The sequence below is a fragment of the Haemorhous mexicanus genome, chromosome 1, assembly GCF_027477595.1.
Source record: "Haemorhous mexicanus isolate bHaeMex1 chromosome 1, bHaeMex1.pri, whole genome shotgun sequence".
NCBI lineage: Eukaryota > Metazoa > Chordata > Aves > Passeriformes > Fringillidae > Haemorhous > Haemorhous mexicanus.
The window spans coordinates 2,591,982-2,611,884 of NC_082341.1; the positions used below are offsets into that span (position 1 = coordinate 2,591,982).

The window sequence follows — 19,903 nt, forward strand, 5'->3', positions numbered from 1 at the left end:
TTAAAAACACCCTCTGGTTTATGAATAAGGTGTTTTCCAGCTGTCCAAACTCACTCTTTTATGGTTCTCAGAGTTGTTATAAATCAGCACTGATTTCCAAGTCATTGTGAGATCCTGAATGTGGTGTCTTGCAAGGCACAAGTCAGGGATGCCCCTGAAATCATCCTTTGCTCCCAGGTTCTGTACATTCTAAACCATTTTAAAGTGTTTTAATTCAGTGGAGCGGTCAAGACACAGTGTTTGCTCATTTTTAAAGTGCTCTCTTTCACCTGTGATATTCAGCCCTCCCTCCCCACTTTAAGAAAGAGCTGAAGAACGTGGAAGGCACAGAAAATGGCACGGCCACTTTCTGCTGTGAGCTGAGCAAAGCTGGAGCTGCTGTGGCCTGGAGGAAAGGAGACAAAACCCTGGGGACAAGTGACAAGTTCACCATGAGATGCCAGGGCACGGTGGCTGAGCTGGTGATCCATGATTTAGTCCTGGCAGATGCTGGAGATTACACATGCTCTTGTGGAGAGCAGGAAACCACGGCTGCGCTCAAAGTGAATGGTAAAAATCAAAAAAAGGGAAATGCATCATAAATTAGAGATGGTTTTCAAAGAGTCTTTTGGGTTTTTAAGAGCATGGGAGTGTCAGCTTTGAAAGTGCAGCTCTGTTTATGATGGATTTAGCAAAATCTGGTTGGACATGGGAATAAATTCCTGGATGCTTTGGGCAGTGTCAGGCACAGGTTGGAGGCTCATGGCAAAAATTGCAGATATTAGTCCTGGTGCTAACTCATTTTTTTGATCCCTACGTTCAGCAGTAGGTGCTGAGGAATGGAAAATCACATTATTGTGATGTTGGTTGTAAAGATGTTGCAATCATAAAGCTGAGAAGATTTTTTGATGAAATGTTTTTGTGACTGTTATCAGTATTTCAGTATAATAGGGTGGTCAAGCACTGCTAGACCACTGTAGGAGGTGAAAATAAAGAATAGTTTGGGTTGGAAAGAACCTTTTCAAGGTCCCTCATGGAAAAGTGAAACTGATGCCTCAGATATAGGTTAATTTATGAACTTTTTTAGTAACAATTTGCATTTCCATAGAATTTAGATGCTTTGGTTAGGCTTTATTTTCCATTGTAGCAGGCAATATCCAGGGTAGGTCTCAGTCATGCAGGTCTGAAGTTGAGACTGATGTGGTTCTTCACTTCATACCATGGACTTCCCCATAAAAAACCCTCTCTGACTTATGCATGAGGTGTTTTCCAGTCCCATGGTTCTCAGAGTGGCCATCAATCCTGGTGGATTTGGTTAGGAAAGGCTTTGCTTATCACTTGCGCTTGGCAGACCACACGCGATGGTTACTGGAGCTGCTGCCATGGTCCCACATTCTGCTCCTTTTGACCCCCCCAGCCCTGCCTGTGCACTTCCAGGAGGAGCTGAGGGATGAGGAAGCCACAGAAGGTGCAACAGCCACCCTGCAGTGTGAGCTGTCCAGGGCTGCCCCCGTGGAGTGGAGAAAGAAGCACAAAGTGCTCAAACCCAGTGAAAAATACACAATGAGGCAGGAGGGCAGCAGAGCCCAGCTGCTGATCCATGCCCTGGAGCTCAGGGATGCTGGGGAGTACACCTGTGTGTGTGGAGAGGAGAAGACAACAGCAGCACTGACAGTGCACGGTAAAGAGCACGGAAATGGGACATTGTTGGGTGGTGGCTGTCCCTCCTCCTCTGCAAGCCTCAGTACTCACACACCACAAGTTCTTCCTCTAATCTTGCCATCATTAATGCTGTTTGTAACAGGCTTCCTTCTTTTTATTGTGGTTTTTGTCTAATTCTAACCACGACTGCAGTTCCATTGATTTTACTAAATTTCTAAATTTTTCCCTGTTTATTCTCCTTGCTCTTGTTGGTGCAGGGCTGTGTTTCTTTGTAAAGGCTGAAGGATGTCACAGATTTGCCTTTTTTTATTCTGTTTTACTCACTTTCAACTTGAACCTAGACAGATGGAGCAGCAAGAACACTCATAGCTCTTTAAAAGAACAATTTTATTTCAAGTTGCATCGGGATTTGACAAGTAATTTTAAATAATGGAAAGAAAACTTGGTTCAGTGTAATTTTCTCTGTAACTCTGACCAAGAATAATGTTGATTTTTATGCAGGTACTACAGAATACTCAGCATTAGAGTAGGAGAATATTTCACAGCCCTCAGCCAAATTAATCTGCAAACTTCCCATGGAAGAGAGGGAAACTTTATTTTCGCTATTAACACAGGACAGTCAGAAGTAGTTTAAACCTCTTTCTTAAATGAAAATCCATTTAGTCTGAATTCAGGGAGTTGATTTCTTTGCTTTTCTGCCCATCCTTGTATTTGCCAATACAGCAAGGATTGCTTCAGTCTTGAACTTCCAATTTAACCATGAAAAATAGAATTGAAATGGACTTGGGCTTGAGCCCCAAGTCACCCTCATTACTGCCAGAAAGTTCTTTATATCAACAAAAGTCTTTCTTGAACCTGCTTAAGTAATTACTTCTTATAGAAGCACAGAAATATTTGTATAAAATTTAAACCAAGAAGTAATGTGACACTCCAAGCTACACATCTCAATTATGAGGATTTATTTGCATCAGGCTTGACTTGAATTTGCTCCACAAACTGTTGTAACCCCAAATCCCTCACTGCAGATCTTCTTCTTCTTGTATTTGTGTTGTTGACTGTTCCTAAGTATTTTCCATCTGCCCTTGCTGAATTGAAGCCTATTTTGTCACAGCTACTTCATACAAATCTTCTATATCTCAAGCCAGTTAAAAGAAGTGGTTTTATCCTTTCTCCCTTCCCACCTTGAGATCATCTTCAAAATTAATGAAACTTTGCATTTCATTGTCCAAGTTGCTACAGAAAATGCTGAATAATCCTGAGCTCAGGCTAGTGAGAAACTCTGCTCAATTCATTCTTTTATTGTGAGTGTAAACCCCAGTCCAATATCCTGTAACTGTGGTTTTCAGATTAGTAGCACTTCCCTTCTGTAATCCCAGCTATATCAAAGTTAAAACTTTACTGAAATAATAATAAAATAGAACATATAATTTGTCCTTCTGTCAAGGAAGCTTAATCTATACCTGGTACAATAAAAGATTACCCTGGTCCACTCCTTTATGAAGAGTAAAGCTCTTGGCAAATCTGAGTTTTTCAAAGAAATAAGTTGAGATGGCCATAATTCCTTGGATCCTCTCTCTGCTCTCTCTTTTTTTCTGTGACAAGCATTATGAATGGGATTCAGCTTCAAGACTGAAGAGTATTCCCAAATCCCCATTTTTATCAGTGGAGATCTGTCAAACTCAGACCATGGGAATCAAGGACACCTCCAGCTCATTTTAAAGCAGGCATTTACATTTGGAGCTCTGTTGGCTCCACTGACTTCACACAAGTGATTTTTCTTTCTTTACTCTCTGGGATTTGAGAGTCTCAGTTTACACAGCAAGAACTTTATGTGTAAATTTCAGAGATATATTTTTCACCTCTTAGTTTCTGCTTTTTCCATACTTGAGGAACATCAGCCACTCTTTGGTTTCTCCAGCGTCACTGTCTGAAATTGCACTTTAAGAATTCTAGGACAAATTTCATCACACCAAGCTGCTTTGAGAAGATGTTTGTTTAAATACTCTCTAATGCTTTTTGGTTTTCTTTTCCAAGTCAGAATTTCTATTACTTCCTTAATTAAAACTAACATTTAATAATAATGAAGGAAAAGGAATTAAACACTTCAGCTTTCCCCATGTCCACTCATCATCAACTTACATTCCTGAAAGAGAGGCAGACCAGCATCTCCCCTGTTGTTTTCCTTCCTTCTAATGTATTGACATTAATGTCTGCACAGTTATCCTCCACATCCTTATTCTCAATTATTTCTTTCCTGCTGGTGAGGGTCAGGAGTTGGAGACCATCCTCTCAATCTCTTTCTTAGCTATTTTAAATCCAAATGTGGTTCCCACCCCATTCCAAAGACTTATGGATATCATCCCATCCTATTGCTTCCACATATTGCCACATTTCCATGGAGCCTTACAGTCTGAATAATTCTGTTTGTTGTTCCAAAAGGGGCGAGGTGCCAGGAAGCACCTGAACTTCCTGGGGTGAGGGAATTATGGCAGATTTCTGCAGTGGCTGCATCATCCTTCTCTTTCCTTTTTATTCCTACCCAAGCACTTTCAGGATCTCTCTCTAATTCTTCTCTTCAGTCTTATCCTAACTCTGGGCTAGGTCTGAGGTCATCCTTAAAATGTGAATTAAAAGGTTATATTTTTTTTCCTTTAGCTTTTTTCCTGATCATGGTGTAACCTGTTGTATTAATCTTCTAGGCTGGGTTATACTGAGAAAGTTGCAGTTTTGACTATACACAAAGTTTCCCCGTTTCTGCTGTTTATTTTCCATACATCTCTAAATCAATCAGCAAATTCCTTTAATATTTGCTGAAAGAAATGACAAGACCCTTTTTGTCTATAATACAAATCAGCATTTTCCTTCTGTGAGATGATTTTCATGTCAGTAAAAGGCAGGCGTAGATATTGCTGAACATTGTTCATTTTGGTGGTCAAGAGCTGCTTGTCATGAGAACCTTTGGTGCTCTGTTCCTCAGCCCTTCCTGCTCTGTTCAAAGAAGAGTTAAGAGATGAGGAGGCCAAGGAGGGTGAAGCAGTGACTCTGCACTGTGAGCTGACCAAACCTGCCCCAGTGGAGTGGAGAAAGGGACACACAGCCCTCAAACCAAGCGAGAAATACAAAATGAGGCAGAAGGATGTCACTGCAGAGCTGGTGATCCACAGCCTGACCCAGAGTGATGCTGGGCACTACACCTGTGTGTGTGGGGAGGAGCAGTCCACAGCTTCCTTGGCAGTACATGGTAATGACCAACTCCATCTGGATGCCATCATTGTTGGGATTATGGTTTGAATTGTTTTTATCAACATGACCATTGTCATCTGTGCACAGTTCCACTGAGTCTGACCTTGTGTGGCATGACCACAAGGGTGAAATTTGTGATTTAGGGGTAAAACCTTTCCTCAACTCCATGCACAAAGTGGTTTTAGGACCTAATTCCTGAAGCAGATGTGAGGTCAAGCCTGAAGACACCTCCACACCTAATGCCTTGTGTAATCTGACCTAGAACAGAGGCTGGGCAGAGCTAAGGAATAAAGCAGGGATTGATTCCAAGGATCTCCTCCATGGATGCACCTTGGGCAGCACCAGAGCCCAGCCAGGGCTGCACCCAAGATGACCCAAAATGGCCCCAAAATGCACGAGCACTCCCGGGGTCTCTCCCTGGGATCAGCTCTGCTCCATTTGCACCTTGCAGTTCATTGTCCCAGCCCAGCTTTAGCCCAGGCACTCCCACCCTGCTTGTTTTTCTCTCTCCAGCCCACGGGGTTTGTGCTCCTGGGCTGAGATTTGGCTCATTTGTCCTTGGTGCCCAGCTGGAGCAGGAATTGTTTTGTCTCCCTGCTCTGTGCACAGAGCTCACCATGCCCTGATGTGAAGCTCAGACCCACACACTGAAGCAGCACAGAATCTGAAAATATAAAAGCTAAAACCTGAGGCCTCACACCCATGCCCTCACCTGCAGGCTGTGTTTGCTGCTCCCTTTAACCCTGTTCCCATTGCATCCTCAGTGCTGCCTGCAGGCATCCAGGAGAGCCTGAGGGACGAGGAGGTGACCGAGGGTCAAGCGGCCACTCTGAGGTGTGAGCTGACCAAAGCTGCCCCCGTGGAGTGGAGGAAGGGCAGCACTTTGCTCAGAGCCAGTGACAAGTACAAAATGAGGCAGGAGGGCACGGTCAGGAAGCTGCTTATCCAGGATGTGGAATTGAAAGATGCTGGAGAGTACACGTGTGTGTGTGGAGAGCAGGAGACAACAGCGGCCTTGATAGTGCATGGTAAAAATAATATATCTGTATTATTGTGGGGTTTCATGCCAGCTCATTGATATTGGTTGTGTGTGCACCTGTGGCTGAATTGTTTCTTTAAGTCTGTAAACTCTCTGTAAGGTCTGGTTGTATCCAGGCTGCTTTTCTCTTTCTGTCTTTTGGTTTGTCCAATGTCCCAGAATGATGAGGAAAACACCCTGTTTCCACCCTAAAGTGTTCTCTGCTTCTGTACCACCCCACCCCTCCTGTCACCCGTGTGCCACATGTCATTTTTAATGTCCTCTGTGCATTTTGTGACCTTCAGCCCTGCCAGCCCTTTTCAAAGAAGACCTGAAGGACCTGCAAGCCATGGAATGCCAAACAGCCACTCTGCGCTGTGAGCTGAGCAAGGCTGCAGCTGTGGCGTGGAAGAAAGGGAACAAAATACTCAGGGCAAGTGAAAAATACATCATGAGGCAGGAGGGGACCCTGGCAGAGCTGGAAATCTGTGACCTAGAGCTGCAGGATGCAGGAGATTACACCTGTGTGTGTGGGGAGCAGCACAGCACGGCCTCTCTGACTGTGAAGGGTAAATGCAGATTAATGTTCATTTTCTGTTCCTCTGAAACCCCCATGGAGTGTCCACCTGTCGTTAACTTGTGTCCAGGTCTTGTTCAGGTGTTTATTTTTTGTCTGGTGTTGCTGAAAAGGGAGCTGAGCTCAGGACTGTCTCTCCCTGCAGACACACTGCTGTGTTGTAGGTTTAAGGGAATTGCACTCAGGAAATGTTAGAGCAGATGAGATGTCCTGTCCTGTGAGAAATCCTTTGAATTCTACATTAAATCTTGTACTTTGACCTGTCATCTCAGCACTTCATGTCTCACTGCTGGATTTGGTTTTTCAGGTCTTTGTGATGTCTTGTGCAGGCTGAGCTAGAGCAGAGGCTGGACAGAGCTAAAGAATAAAGCAGGGATTGATTCCAAGGATCTCCTCCATGGATGCACCTTGGGCAGCACCAGAGCCCAGCCAGGGCTGCACCCAAGATGACCCAAAATGGCCCCAAAATGCACGGCCGGGCACGGGGTCTCTCCCTGGGATCAGTTCTAAGTGCCCTTCAAAGTTCAGTTTAAAACTAGGAGCAGTTTTATTTGGATGTCTGTCTGCTTTTGTATAGACAGGCCTGTGACAGTTTAATAAAAACAAACCAGAAACTAACAGCAGCCTCCAAAAAATAGCATTTGTGTTGGTAAAACAGTTTTGCATCCAGCAGTGTTATTTGTGAGGGCTGTTGATCTGAGGTCTGTTATTTATTTTTCACAATAAATAACAACAAAAACCCACGGAGCTGATCCCTCAGGGTGACTGAAACCACATTACTCTCAAAGAAAGACACTTTCAGAGTTTCTGGACTTGGTCATGTCTAAGAATATTGGTAATAGGCTGAAAAAAAGGCAAGAGGAGAAATAATCTCAAAATAGAAATGTGGGGTTTAATTCTGGTTTTCTGCTGTCCCTTTGTCCATGCTGCATCCCCCAGCTCTGCCACCACTCTTTAAGGAGGAGCTGAAGGACCAGGAAGCAGAAGAAGGTGGAGAAGTGTCCCTGCTCTGTGAGCTCTCCAAGGCTGCTCCAGTGGAGTGGCAGAAGGACCAGAGGATCCTCAAACCGAGTGGGAAATACAAAATGAGGCAGGAAGGGCTCAAGGCAGAGCTGGTGATCCATGAAATAGCTGAGGAGGATGCAGGAGACTACACCTGTGTGTGTGGAGAGCACCAGACCACAGCTGTCCTGACAGTACAGGGTAAAGCCATCCCTGACCTCCTCTCTCCTGGCTGGAAACCTCTGTCCTCTACTCTGAGCTGTTCAGTTTTCCACATCTGTCTCTTCATCCTTTTTAACTGAACTTCCATTCAGTTGAAAATGTTCCCTGCCCTTCCTCAGCTGCAAGCTGTGGGAATTGGAAAATACCTGTCTGCATTTCTCTGTGCCATCTTTTTCCTTTCCTTAAACACAAGCCTGCTCTCCTTTCTTCTTTCCCCTCTGCCATTCCTTTCCTGCCATGTTACCCCACTGTTCTTTGGTCTTTCCTTTCCTGCATTTATTCTCTAAACCACAAATCTGTTTATTCTCTGCCATTCCTTTCTGGAATTCTCAATAACAACCTTTTTAATACAGAGAATAAGGAATATCCAGAATAAGGCTCTGTTAGTTATAATTTCCTCTGCACTAAGTTGTGTCCATTTTGGGTTTTGTGCCCATCACCTCTGTCCTGATGCCCAAAGGCAGATTTCCATTAGAAGACTGATTTTTCTAAAGAAAGAATAAATTCTTTCTGTGACCTCCTTCTGGTCCTCCTTTGTTGGAAGAACCATTGGCTGGTGTTTCAGCTTAACACTGCTGGAATGGGAAATGTGCTAAATCAGGGCTAAGCCTGTTTTCTAGCCTGGATATTTTAACTAAGTCTCTAATACTGGACACTAATTTTGAGATCTGAGAGATCCAACCTTGTTGAACAGATGAAATATCCCATTATCCCACCTAGTTAATAGAGGGACATTCATGAAGGTCACCACATTAATTTCAAGGATGCAAGTGGCAATGGGCACAAGAATTATGTTAAACGGGAAAAATGTGATCTGAGACAAGAACCCAAGCTGGAATTCAGCAGCTGGAGATTTGCTTTGGGGTCAAGAAGAATCTGTGAGTCCTGGATGCTCCTCTTTAAGGATCTCTCAAGGAAGAAGGAGTGAGCTGTGCCAAGTCAGAGCACAGCAGGGAAGCTCTGTGAGTAGGAAAAGAGAGTGCAAAGCCATGAAGTTTGTGGAAGACACCAGGACATGTGAATTGAGGAGCTCAGAGCTGGTATTCTGCTTTTTCTGAGGAGAAACCTGGTAGAAAGCAGGTGTAAATCTGTTGAGGACAGTGCAGCTTTGCTGTAGGAAGCCAGGGTAAATCCAAAATGATTAGGATGTCTATTCCCACCAGGATATTTTCACTTCTCTTTCCTCTCTTTGTGGCTGATGCTCACCCTTCCTTGACAACTTACCTCTGTCACCTTTCCCCTGTCCTTTCCTCACCCCTCCTTGGAGACACCCTCAGTTTGTAACACATTTTACCTGCATCCTTCAGCTGTGCCTCCGTTTTTCCAAGAAGAAATGACCAGCCAGGAAGGGGTAGAAGGTGGAACAGCCACTTTGCACTGTGAGCTGAGCAAAGCCCCTGCCCGTGTGCAGTGGAGGAAGGGCCAGCACATCCTCACCTCGGGCTCCAAGTACAGCATGAGGCAGGAGGGACGTGCTGTGGAGCTGCTGGTCCATGGGCTGGACCTGAGTGACAGTGGGGACTATTCCTGTGTGTGTGGAGACCAGACCAGCACAGCTGCATTAACAGTTCATGGGAATGTAATCCCTGGGGGGAACGTTCTCCCAGCCTGCCCAAATCTCTATGGTCTGCTCCTGTCCCTTTCTGTGTGCTTGGGCTTTTTGTTCCTTTGGACTCTCTGTGCTTCCTCCTTCTGTAGAATTGGGAAAAACATTTCCTGCTGGTGTTTGTCCCCCTCAGCTCTGCTGGTTCATCTCACTTTCCTTGCCCTGATCCAGTGTCCAGGGAAGCTGGGGAAGTTTTTCCATCGAGTTCCACTGACCTGGATCAGGGCTTGGTGCTGCCCCATGAAACCTCTCCCCCAGGACACACCAAGCTGCATTCTAAGGAAAACTCACCCTCTCTGTGGTAACTCTTTAACTCCTCAGTGCTGCCTCCAGAATTCAAGAGGGAGCTGAAGGACCTGGAAGCTGTGGAAAATGGCACAGCTGCTCTGCAGTGTGAGCTGACAAAACCTGCTGAGGTGGAGTGGAAGAAAGGGCAGGAGGTGCTCAAAGAGGGCAGAAAACATGAAATGAGTCAGGATGGTGCTGTTGCAAAGCTGATTATCCATGATCTGGAGGAGGAGGATGCTGGAGTTTACACCTGTGTGTGTGGAGATCAGCAGACAACTGCCACGCTGACAGTCAATGGTAAAAAAAATAAAGGGAAAAGGCTGTAATACTTTCTGAAAATTAAAACAACAACTGTGGTTTAGTGTTGCTTAAAGAAAAGATTGTAAATCATGAGGTGTGCAGAATAGCCTGGTCTATGCCGCTCATGGAGTGGCCAGGCAGAAAATGGGAACTGCAATGCAGAACTAAGTACATTTTTTCTGTATTTTGCTGTCAGAATAATCAAAATCTCTCCTGCAAGTGGCCTGCCTTAAGAGGGAATCTGAACCCTTAAAATTCCCTGCCCTAAGAGGGAGTATGAACTCTTGAAAGTCTGTATATTAGGAGGGAATCTGAACTCAGAAAATTCCCTGCTGATCTTCAGAACACTTCCTCAGTGACTGGGGCAGCACCCTGGCTGCTTTTACAGCTTATTCCATTTTTAGACCATAGATTAGGTTCTATATATTTCATGGCAAATCCATTTCTTCTTGCTCTGCAGATATTCCTCTTACTTCTCTGGGCAAATAGCTTCATAGCTTGAATCTAGAGCATTGAGATTTAGAGACATCTGGAAAAAATCTCTCTTTTGGTGCTTTAATTTTCCCTCTACTTCCTTTTTCCCAAGCCCCATCTGCAGCAGGTCCAAGTCATATTTCTATTTTATAGCCCTACCAGCCCTTTTTAAACAAGAGCTTCAGGACACTGAGGCAGAAGAAGGTGGCACAGTGACCCTGAGGTGTGAGCTCACCAAAGCCAAGGCTCCAGTGGAGTGGAGGAAAGGGGATGTCACTCTCTACCCTGGTCTGAAATACGAGCTGAGGCAGCAGGGCTGTGCTGCTGAATTGGTCATTCATGACCTGGAAGTGGAAGATTCAGGAGTTTACACCTGCGACTCCGGACACCAGCGGACAACAGCTGTGCTGGCCGTGCACGGTAGGCAGTGGTGACCCTTGGCTCAGGAGGAGTGCAGTGAAAGGAGCTTTTCCTGGTGACCTCTGCAGCCTTTGATTTGTTTTGTTGCTGGTCCATGCCAGAATAAACGTTCTTCTTGGACGTGGCACACAGCAGAGTTGAAAGGTTCTTCTTGCAGTGTCTGGAGTGATTAATGGCAGTTAAAGCAATTGAATAGGTTGGGTTGGAAGAGACCTTAAAGATCATCCATTTCCATCCCTCTGCCATGGGCAGGGACACCTTCCTCTAGACCAGGTTTTTCAGAGGTCCAACCAACCTGGCTTTGAAGGTTGTCGTGATGTAAAAATATGCTGAACCCTCCTGCCGTGAGTGCAGGGAGTGTGGATATGGGATATGGGAATGGGATAAGGGATGCCTGATTGGATGTAATCCTGCCTGGGATGGTAAGAGATGCACCAATTAGGGGAAAAGAGATTTCTAGGGGATATGAATGTGCTGCATTGTTACTGGAGGCTTTGAACTTCAGGTGCAAAAGCTGACTCCAGACATCTTGAATCCACACCTGAGTTCCTTCACTCCTTGTACCATCCTTGACTGATATCTGGATTTTCTCTCCCATTTATCTCTTCCCTGTGGTCTCTTACCAAGAGATCAATATTAACTTGACCTTTTATACATTGATAGAAGCCTTACTTGGGGCAGAAATTATCTATTTAATATTGCAAACTCACAGACTTCTATTAAGGGACAGGGATCTCTGTAAGAGGGGCTGTTCCCAGTGATCTTTGCCTAAAGCATCCATAGCTGGCATGGAAACTCTTCCACAGGAAAATCTGACTCCTTCAGACCCCAAACCAGGCCATTCTGATGACCACTAAGAGCAGATCTTTCCTAACTTTGCCTGTCCTCACCTCTTGGTTCCTTTAGTGGCTCAAGAAAGATTCTGCCAAGAACGAGAGCTGCATATTCCCCAGGATTATGGAATCATTAGAACAAGCCATACCTGAAGGATGATGGTAGGACTGGATCCTTCTTGCACTAAAACACTCTTGAAACGTTTTCCTCTCAAATTTTCCAGCACTGCCCATCACGTTTAAGCAACCTTTACAAAATGAGGAGTTTGAGGAAGGAAGCACAGCCACGTTCTGCTGTGAGCTGTCGAAAGCCGATGCTGCAGTGGAATGGAGGAAAGGAGGTGTGGGGCTGCAGCCCAGCCAGAAATATGAAATGAGGCAGAGGGGATGCCTGGTAGAGCTCTTGATACACAACCTCAGATTAGAAGACACAGGAGAATACAGCTGTGACACGGGGGATCAGGAAACCAGGGCAGCTCTGAATGTGAAAGGTACGTGGTGTGAGCTGACTCCTCAAGGAATGGGTTCCTCCAACAGGCAAAAAACCCATTTCAATAGGAATATTTTAAAATGCATTATTCTTATTCTCTATCAATATTTTCCTTTTCATCTGATATATTAGGATTTTTTTATTTTTAATAAGAATGGAAGAGGATGATGCTTTGTTCTTCCAGTGCTGTGTTTGAGTTTTAGGCTCTAATAGGAAATACTTTCAAGCTTTGTGCCTGAGGAGAAATTAAATAAAAAGCAATGATTTAACATAACATCTGAACATTTCACACAACGTGTTGTTTGAATATTTAAAAAGAATATTTTCTTTCAAATGCTGGAAGAAGAGAGACAACGACATTCCTGACCTCTCAAGGCTGTCCACGGAGTTTTGAAGTTCTTTGCTCTTGAGGTCATTGCTAGATCAACTGAGGGATAAAGTCCTCCAATGAATTCACAACTGGGAAGGATTTGAGTGAAGGAACAAAGGAAATAAATGTTATGGGTGCAGATGGCTTCTTCTGATGCAGCAAGATCTCCTAGCTGTGCCAGGAAAATCAGAAAAACATGGATCCCACCTAGGAATATCACAGTGGAAAGCAGATTATCCTGTTCTCCAGGAGTCAGTCTGTGTTAACCAGGCTTCACTAAAAGATCCTGTTGATCCTTTTCTTTTCTCTTTTAGCTCTGCCAGTTCTTTTCCAAAAGCAGCTCAAAGATGAGGAGGCAGAAGAAGGAGCAGCAGTGAAATTCCAGTGCGAGCTGACAAAGGATAACGCGGCCGTGGAGTGGAGGAAAGGCACCATGGAGCTCTTCCCGTGTGCCAAATATCAAATTAAATTGAGTGGGCGCAGAGCTGAGCTTGTGATCCATAATGTAGAGCCAGAGGATGCCTCTGATTACACTTGTGACACAGGAGACCAGCAGAGCACTGCAGTCCTCAGAGTGAATGGTTAGCATTGCACCCACCTGGGCTGGAGGAGCAGAGGCGTTGGTGGAACTGTATGAAAGGTGTTAGTTAATCCAAAAGTTAACATAAGGAGGGAAAGAGCTGCCCAGTCATAAAGCAGGGCACAGAGAAGTGGATCTGGTGGGACAGGGTTCCTGTTTGAGCCTGTAAAGAGTGCAGTGCACTGACCCCTTCCTCTGATAAGATAAAAGCAAGGAATTCTGCGTCGTGGGGATTTTGAAATACTAACAAAACCTCTTTTGGCACTTTGCAACTTTGCTGGTTCACTTGAATCAATAGCAAACTCACACATCACTTGAAAAAGCATTTTGAGGTTGCTATTTTTAATCTCTCTGTGAAGATCCTGAGAATGCTGGGCTTAACCTAACCAGGAATAATGTCTGTGATTGGTCACAGAATCACAGAACGGGTCACAGGTCCAACCTCCCTGCTCAAACAGGGCCATGCCAGCACCATCTAGGAAATGTTTGTGTTTGTCTCAAAGCTGGGTGGAATTTGTGGCTTTGATCTAAGCCATAACCTTTCAAACAAGATAATTTTTCTGACTGACTCAAAAAGCAGCCATGGGGTCAACTATGGGGAAAGAGCCCAGTGGTTGCTTTACCTGTCTCACAGCAGTGTTTTTACTGGAACCACAGGCACTGAGATTCCTCTTTTTCCAGCTGCACACACCCCATGGATATCCCCTCCTTTGCTTCCAGCAGTGGCAAGCTGTTTTCTGAGCTGTTCTATGATCTACTTCAATAAATGTCCATTTGTGCATCATCTGGAAAGACTCAGTGATGATGATCTGGGTCTTAAAAAGACAGCTGAGAAATCAGAAATCAGTTTAAAGCTTTACATTATTTAGCTGTTGAAAATCAGGAGTATTTCTGTAAAAGTCAAAAGACTTACACTGGTTTAAACAGAAAGTGCCCGGTTTTTCTTAGTCAAAACCTTTGTGTGTTGGAGTTTTCAATATGCTGAGTGGATGCATAAATGGTGTGATGTGGATGCTCTGGACTTTATGGGACATAAAAATATTTGGGGAACTTTCTGATCCTCTGGATATATGCAATATACGTCTGCTTATAGGGAAAAAAATGAGTTTATTATCATATCACCACCTAATGCAAAATTTTTGCTGCAGCACCAGAACCCAGGTGCCTTGTGCTGACTTGTGCAGACCTGGCATTCAAGCAGAGAGCTGATGCATTATTTATTTCTTCTCTCACAGCCATCAAACCCCAGCTGAAGCAGCAGCTGAGGAACGAGGAAGTGGAAGTGGGAGGAACAGCCAGGCTGCGCTGCGAGGTTTCCATCAGCAAAGCAGAAGTGGAGTGGAGGAAGGATGGAGTCCTGCTGCAGCCCAGCTCCAAGTATGAAATGTGGCAGGATGGGACCCTCCGGGAGCTCCGTGTTCACCACCTGCAGCCTGGGGATGCTGGGGAATATTCCTGCAAGGCTGGAGACCAGACAAGCTCTGCCAAACTCACCGTGAAAGGCAAGACCTGTGTATTGGAACTAGGAGATTTCTAAGATTTCACAACGTGATTGAGTTATATACACACATATGAAATGAGTTATTGTGTGCTGTATTTGCAGGGAAATGCCCTGACAAAGGCAGGGATGATGCATCTGACTCCATGTTCTCAGAAGGCTAATTTATTACTTTATAATACTGTATTATATTAAAGAATGCTATACTATACTATACTAAAGAATACAGAAAGGATACAGACAGAAGGCTAAAAAGATAATAATGAAAACTCCTGACTCTCTCCAGAGTCCTGACACAGCTTGGCCCTGATTGGGCAAAGAGTGAAAACAACTCACACCAGAATGCAATGGAACAATCACCTGTGGGTGAACAATCTCCAAACACATTCCACCTGAGCACAACACAGGAGAAGCAAATGAGATAAGAATTGTTTTCCTTTTCTCTGAGGTTTCTCAGCTTCATGAGAAAAAAATCCTGGGCAAAGGGATTTTTTCAGAGAATGTGAATACCACAATTGTGATCAACACGGAGCATAAGAAGGGTATAATTTAAACAATTATAAAAAATTAAAAAAAATTAAAATTTAATTACATTAATAAAAATTAAATTACATTAAAAATTAAGTTTACAATTAAAAATTAAAATTAAAAAATTAAAAAATCTTGTGGTCAATGGATGCACCAAAGCAAAGATTGACTTGGTGGACAGGAGAGGATAAGTCAGCTGTAATCTGTGACTCATGGCTTGGAATATTTACTTGACATCATGTGCATGGGACTGAACAGATGGTCCAGGCCCAGCTTCCAGTCATGTGGCAGCTGCATCTGGCCTTAATATCATTGCAGAGCTTAGGTTGGACCACTGGTGTGGAACAAACACCCCCAGCATCTCCACGGGCTACTCCCCATTGTAGGTCCCCTGCACATCACACCCAGCTGCAGCATTTCTCGTGCAGATGGTGACCTCAGTTGGAGGAATATCCACTGTGCTTGCTCAGAGGGACACTGGGCTGATTTTTGAATGGTTTGACTCGATGATTTTGGAGGTCTTTTCAAACCCTAGTGGTTTTATGATTCCTTTGGTATTCCCCAGTGGGTTTGGGGTATTTACAGCTTCTGCCTGCTGGGGATTGTCTGTATGATCCTTGCACAGGTGTCCAGCTGTCCTGGAAGCAGGACTCAGGCAAACTGCAGGGCAGAAGCTCTGTGCTCACACCACCCCAGTGAGTCCTGCTGGGAGGACCAAGCCAGCCAGGGCCTCAGCCAGTTTGGAGCATCAGCATGGAGTAAATGCAAATCTGCTCACAGAAATACAAGAGAGAGGGTCAGGTTTAATGTTATCCTGTGAAGATGTCTAAGTGTAAATGGAACAAATTTCAAAATCCTGATTTTGGCACCAGCATTCATGCTTTGTTCACCCAATCAAGCATAATTAAAAAAAACCAAAATGCAACGTGTCTCCTATCAAGGACAAGTGGTAAAGCCACTACAATTGACAAAAGTCATTTGTCCTGCTGCCAAGTACACTGAAAGCAGAGTTTGAACTGGGGTTTGAGAGGCTGTGCAGTTCCAAATGATGCACAAATGGACATTTATTCAAGTAGAGCATGGGACAGCCTCTCAGTGTCCCCACCCTTGAAGGACTAGGTGCTGAGCAACCCGGGCTTGCTTTGAGCAGTGCTTGGAGCAGGTGACTCCCAAATCATGTTTCCATGATCTGATCCATGCCTTCCCTTTCATTTCCCATTTCTGCCTCCTTGCAGAGCCTGATGTGACCATTGTGAGCGGCCTCAAGGACGCGGCGGTGGCCGAAGGGGACGATGTCACCTTCAGGTGCCAGGTGTCCCACGAGAACGCCAGGGATGTCGAGTGGAAGCTGCAGGATGTGGCTCTGCAGAACAACGAGATGAACGAGATCTCGGTGGAAAGGGGCAAGATCCACACCCTGACCCTGAGGAAGGTGACAGAGCAGGACATTGGCACCGTCACCTTCCGGGTGGGACCCCACACGTCCACAGCAGAGCTGACAGTGAAAGGTGAGGGCTCCCTGTGCTGTGGGAACAGGGGGTGCTTTGCTTGTGCTGGCAGCAAATTCAAGGCCAAAATTCACCCCCTGTGTCTTGGGGGTGCCTGTGCTTCAAAGCATCTGAGGCTGGAATCACCAGGGATGAACAGGGGATGTTTCACCATCTTCCCAAAGCTCACTGATTCCTGGAGAAACTACTAGCTTGGATTCACTTCTCAGGTGGATAGACCTGGAATTTTCATTGCTTCTACCACCCTTTTAGAATTCTAGAATAATTTGGGTTTGGAGGGACCTTTAAAAGCCATTTGGTCCAATCCTTCATCTCCAACCAGATCAGGTTGCTCGGGTCTGTTTTTTCTCTTTTTTTTCTTTTTCCTTTTCCTCTTTTTTCTCTTTCTCTTTCTCTTTCTCTTTCTCTTTCTCTTTCTCTTTCTCTTTCTCTTTCTCTTTCTCTTTCTTTTTCTTTTTCTTTTTCTTTTTCTTTTTCTTTTTCTTTTCTCCTCTCCTCCTTTTCTCCTCCTTTTCTCCTCCTTTTCTCCTCCTTTTCTCCTCCTTTTCTCCTCCTTTTCTCCTCCTTTTCTCCTCCTTTTCTCCTCCTTTTCTCCTCCTTTTCGCCTCCTTTTCGCCTCCTTTTCGCCTCCTTTCCTCCTCCTTTTCTCCTCCTTTCTTTTCAAAATCCTTCTCTTTCCCAAGAGGAGAAGCTTCTTTTAACCCCTCAGTAAAGGACACAGAAGTCAGAGGACTTTTTTTAATACTCAACCATTCAGCTGTCGCTTTAACACCAAGACAAAGGTGCCTGGAAAACAAAGCAAGCAAAGCAAAACAAATCCTTTGCTTTGTTTGAATTTCAGTGCCACCTCCAGTCTTTGAGGAGAAACTGCAGAGCAGGGAAGGGCAGGAGGAGGACACAGCTGTCCTCTGCTGCCAGCTCTCCCAGCCCAGTGCTGAGGTGAAATGGGAAAGGGGCCCTCAGGTGATCTCTCCAAGTATGAAATCAGGCAGGAGGACTGATAAATCAGTGCATACTGTAAAGATTTATCACTAAAAACCAGAAGGCTCTGGCAAATACCCCTGTGATAACAGAAATGAACAAACAACAGCCACTTTGACTGTTAAAGGTGGCTTGTGTTGGGATTTTTAAGATAAGAAACTTGCTCCACTCCCTTAGTGAGGCTCTGCCAAGAGGATTTTTTTCTACTGTCCTTGATTTCAGATGTGCTGTGCTGTCAAAAGCAGCTGAGTGCTTTTGCTTTTTTGTCCTGTTGTGTCTTTAGCAAAGAAAATGCAGGGACCCAAGTGTGGGATTTACTTCCACACTTTGAGACCCTCTCTGGTCACTCAGACAACCAGGGCTGGAGCTAAAATTAAGACAGGACTATTTTTGATGCTTAATCATCCTTTGAGCAGCAGTTCTGCCTGGAAAAATGGTGATCCAGGTGAATTTGTTCAAACTTGGACACAACTCCAGCTGGTGAGCAGGGCACCTAAATGCTTCCAGTGCCAAAGGTCTTTAAAATAGATGTAATGTGACAATATGTCTGTTTTTTTTTCAAATCTGATACAAATACAATATCAAGGTGACTTTTTCTGAGACACACGATCAGAAAAAACAAAGATGAGCCAGGATATTGTTAAATCCCACCTTTTGAAATATCCCTGAGGGCTCTCCCAGGAAGGGCATGCACCTGCCTGCAGTCACACTGACTCCACAGCTCAAGGATATCAGAATATTGGGGCTGTGAGCAGGTCCTCTGATGGCCAATTTGTGCCTCTGTGTGTGGTCTCAGCCACTCCAGCACTCCTTGGCAAAAATTCCAAGCTGAGGAAGCCTGTGCAGTCACTCTGTAAATAGCAATTCAGCCAATTGGCTGGAAAAAAAAAAATAGATATATATATCTACACACACACCAATAAGTGTGGAGCCACTGTGGTTCTTCCATGGAACTGGTCTTGAGGAGCTAAACTTCTACATGTGGCACTTCATAAATCCACCCATCAAAACTCCACCTTGAGCCACCAGTGATGCAATCAACACAGAGACTGCCAGGGTTCCTTTCTCTGCTGGTCCAGTTTTCAAATAAGGAATCTTAGAGAAAGATGTTTCTCCATGCCCTCTCCCAAATGCACAAGAACTTGGACACCAGGAGAAGGCTTTTGAGGTCTGGTTTTGGTGTCCATTTGGAAATACATGCACTGAGATGCTCAAAACTCTGTATCCATGACAATTCCTGTGCAAGAAGGAGCATAACCCTTGAGGTGCTCAGTGTATGAGCACTGTATGCAGAGTCCAGTGATTCTCCAGGAGTGCAGAGTGCTTAGAGCTCCTGGAAATCCAGCACTGTTGGAAAATACCCTTTTCCTGACCCAGAGTTGGGGCAACTGAGATGAGTTTTAAAAACTTTTATCCCATTTTCAGTCTCATGTGAAGGGTGAGACAACACAGATGTTATCATTCACACCATCACAATCAGAAGTCAATTATTTCCTAATTACAAGACATTATAAGAGTTTCTTGGCCTATCAGCTTTACCCACACCGTGCTGAAAATGCCTTAAAGCCACCATTTAAAATTACCCCTCGTGGGTCCCACTCCAATGCATCTTCTCCAAAGTATCCAGTCTTATTTGCAAGGCCATCTTTTGAAACTTCTTTCTAGCTCTATTTCTCTCTCAGCAATGTCTGTGCTATCCCATGGCATTTCCAAGTCAGCATTTCTTGTCTCTAAGCATGCACATACTGTGTGAGCCTTCTGCCAGGCTTTGAGAATTCTCTACAAATCCATTTCCCCCACAGCACCCTCTGTCATTCCTTGTTTTGCTTTCAAACTAACTTTGGAAATGAGTTTGAACCAAATTTAGGATGGCACCAGAGTTTCATCAAGCACAAGGCTTAGCTACACGGTCAGCAATGACACATGACCTTTTCTTTTTTAATTTTTCTTGATTTAGCTTCTCCAGTCACCTTCACACAACCACTCCAGAACCAGCAAGCTGAGGAGGGTGGCACTGTCACTCTGAGCTGTGAGGTCTCCAAACCCAGCACCCCTGTGCAGTGGAAGAAGGGGGGGACAGTGCTGCGAGCCAGTGACAAATACAGGATGCGCCAGGACGGGGCCGTGGCTGAGCTGACCATCCACAACCTGAGCGAAGCTGATGCTGGGGACTACACCTGTGACACAGGGGACCAGCAAACCACGGCAGCAGTGCAGCTGAAAGGTGGGGAAGGGCTTGGCACAGCTTGGCACCACACACAGCGTTGACTAATTTGGCAGCTAAATCTTGTCCTGAAACGGGGATCTCAGAGATGAGAGAGGTT

At 44.8% G+C, this 19,903-nt stretch overlaps 1 protein-coding gene across 9 annotated transcripts in view; it reads left to right on the plus strand.

The window, feature by feature from the left end:
• The window catches only part of OBSCN (obscurin, cytoskeletal calmodulin and titin-interacting RhoGEF), a 186,256-nt gene that overhangs the window by 78,621 nt on the left and 87,732 nt on the right, over window positions 1-19,903 (plus strand). For all 9 annotated transcript variants that reach the window (XM_059838258.1, XM_059838268.1, XM_059838276.1 and 6 more), the window contains 3 exons: window positions 14,300-14,566; window positions 16,326-16,598; window positions 19,537-19,803. In XM_059838258.1, coding sequence (XP_059694241.1) covers window positions 14,300-14,566; window positions 16,326-16,598; window positions 19,537-19,803 — 807 coding nt within the window. The remainder of the gene's footprint in view (window positions 1-14,299; window positions 14,567-16,325; window positions 16,599-19,536; window positions 19,804-19,903) is intronic.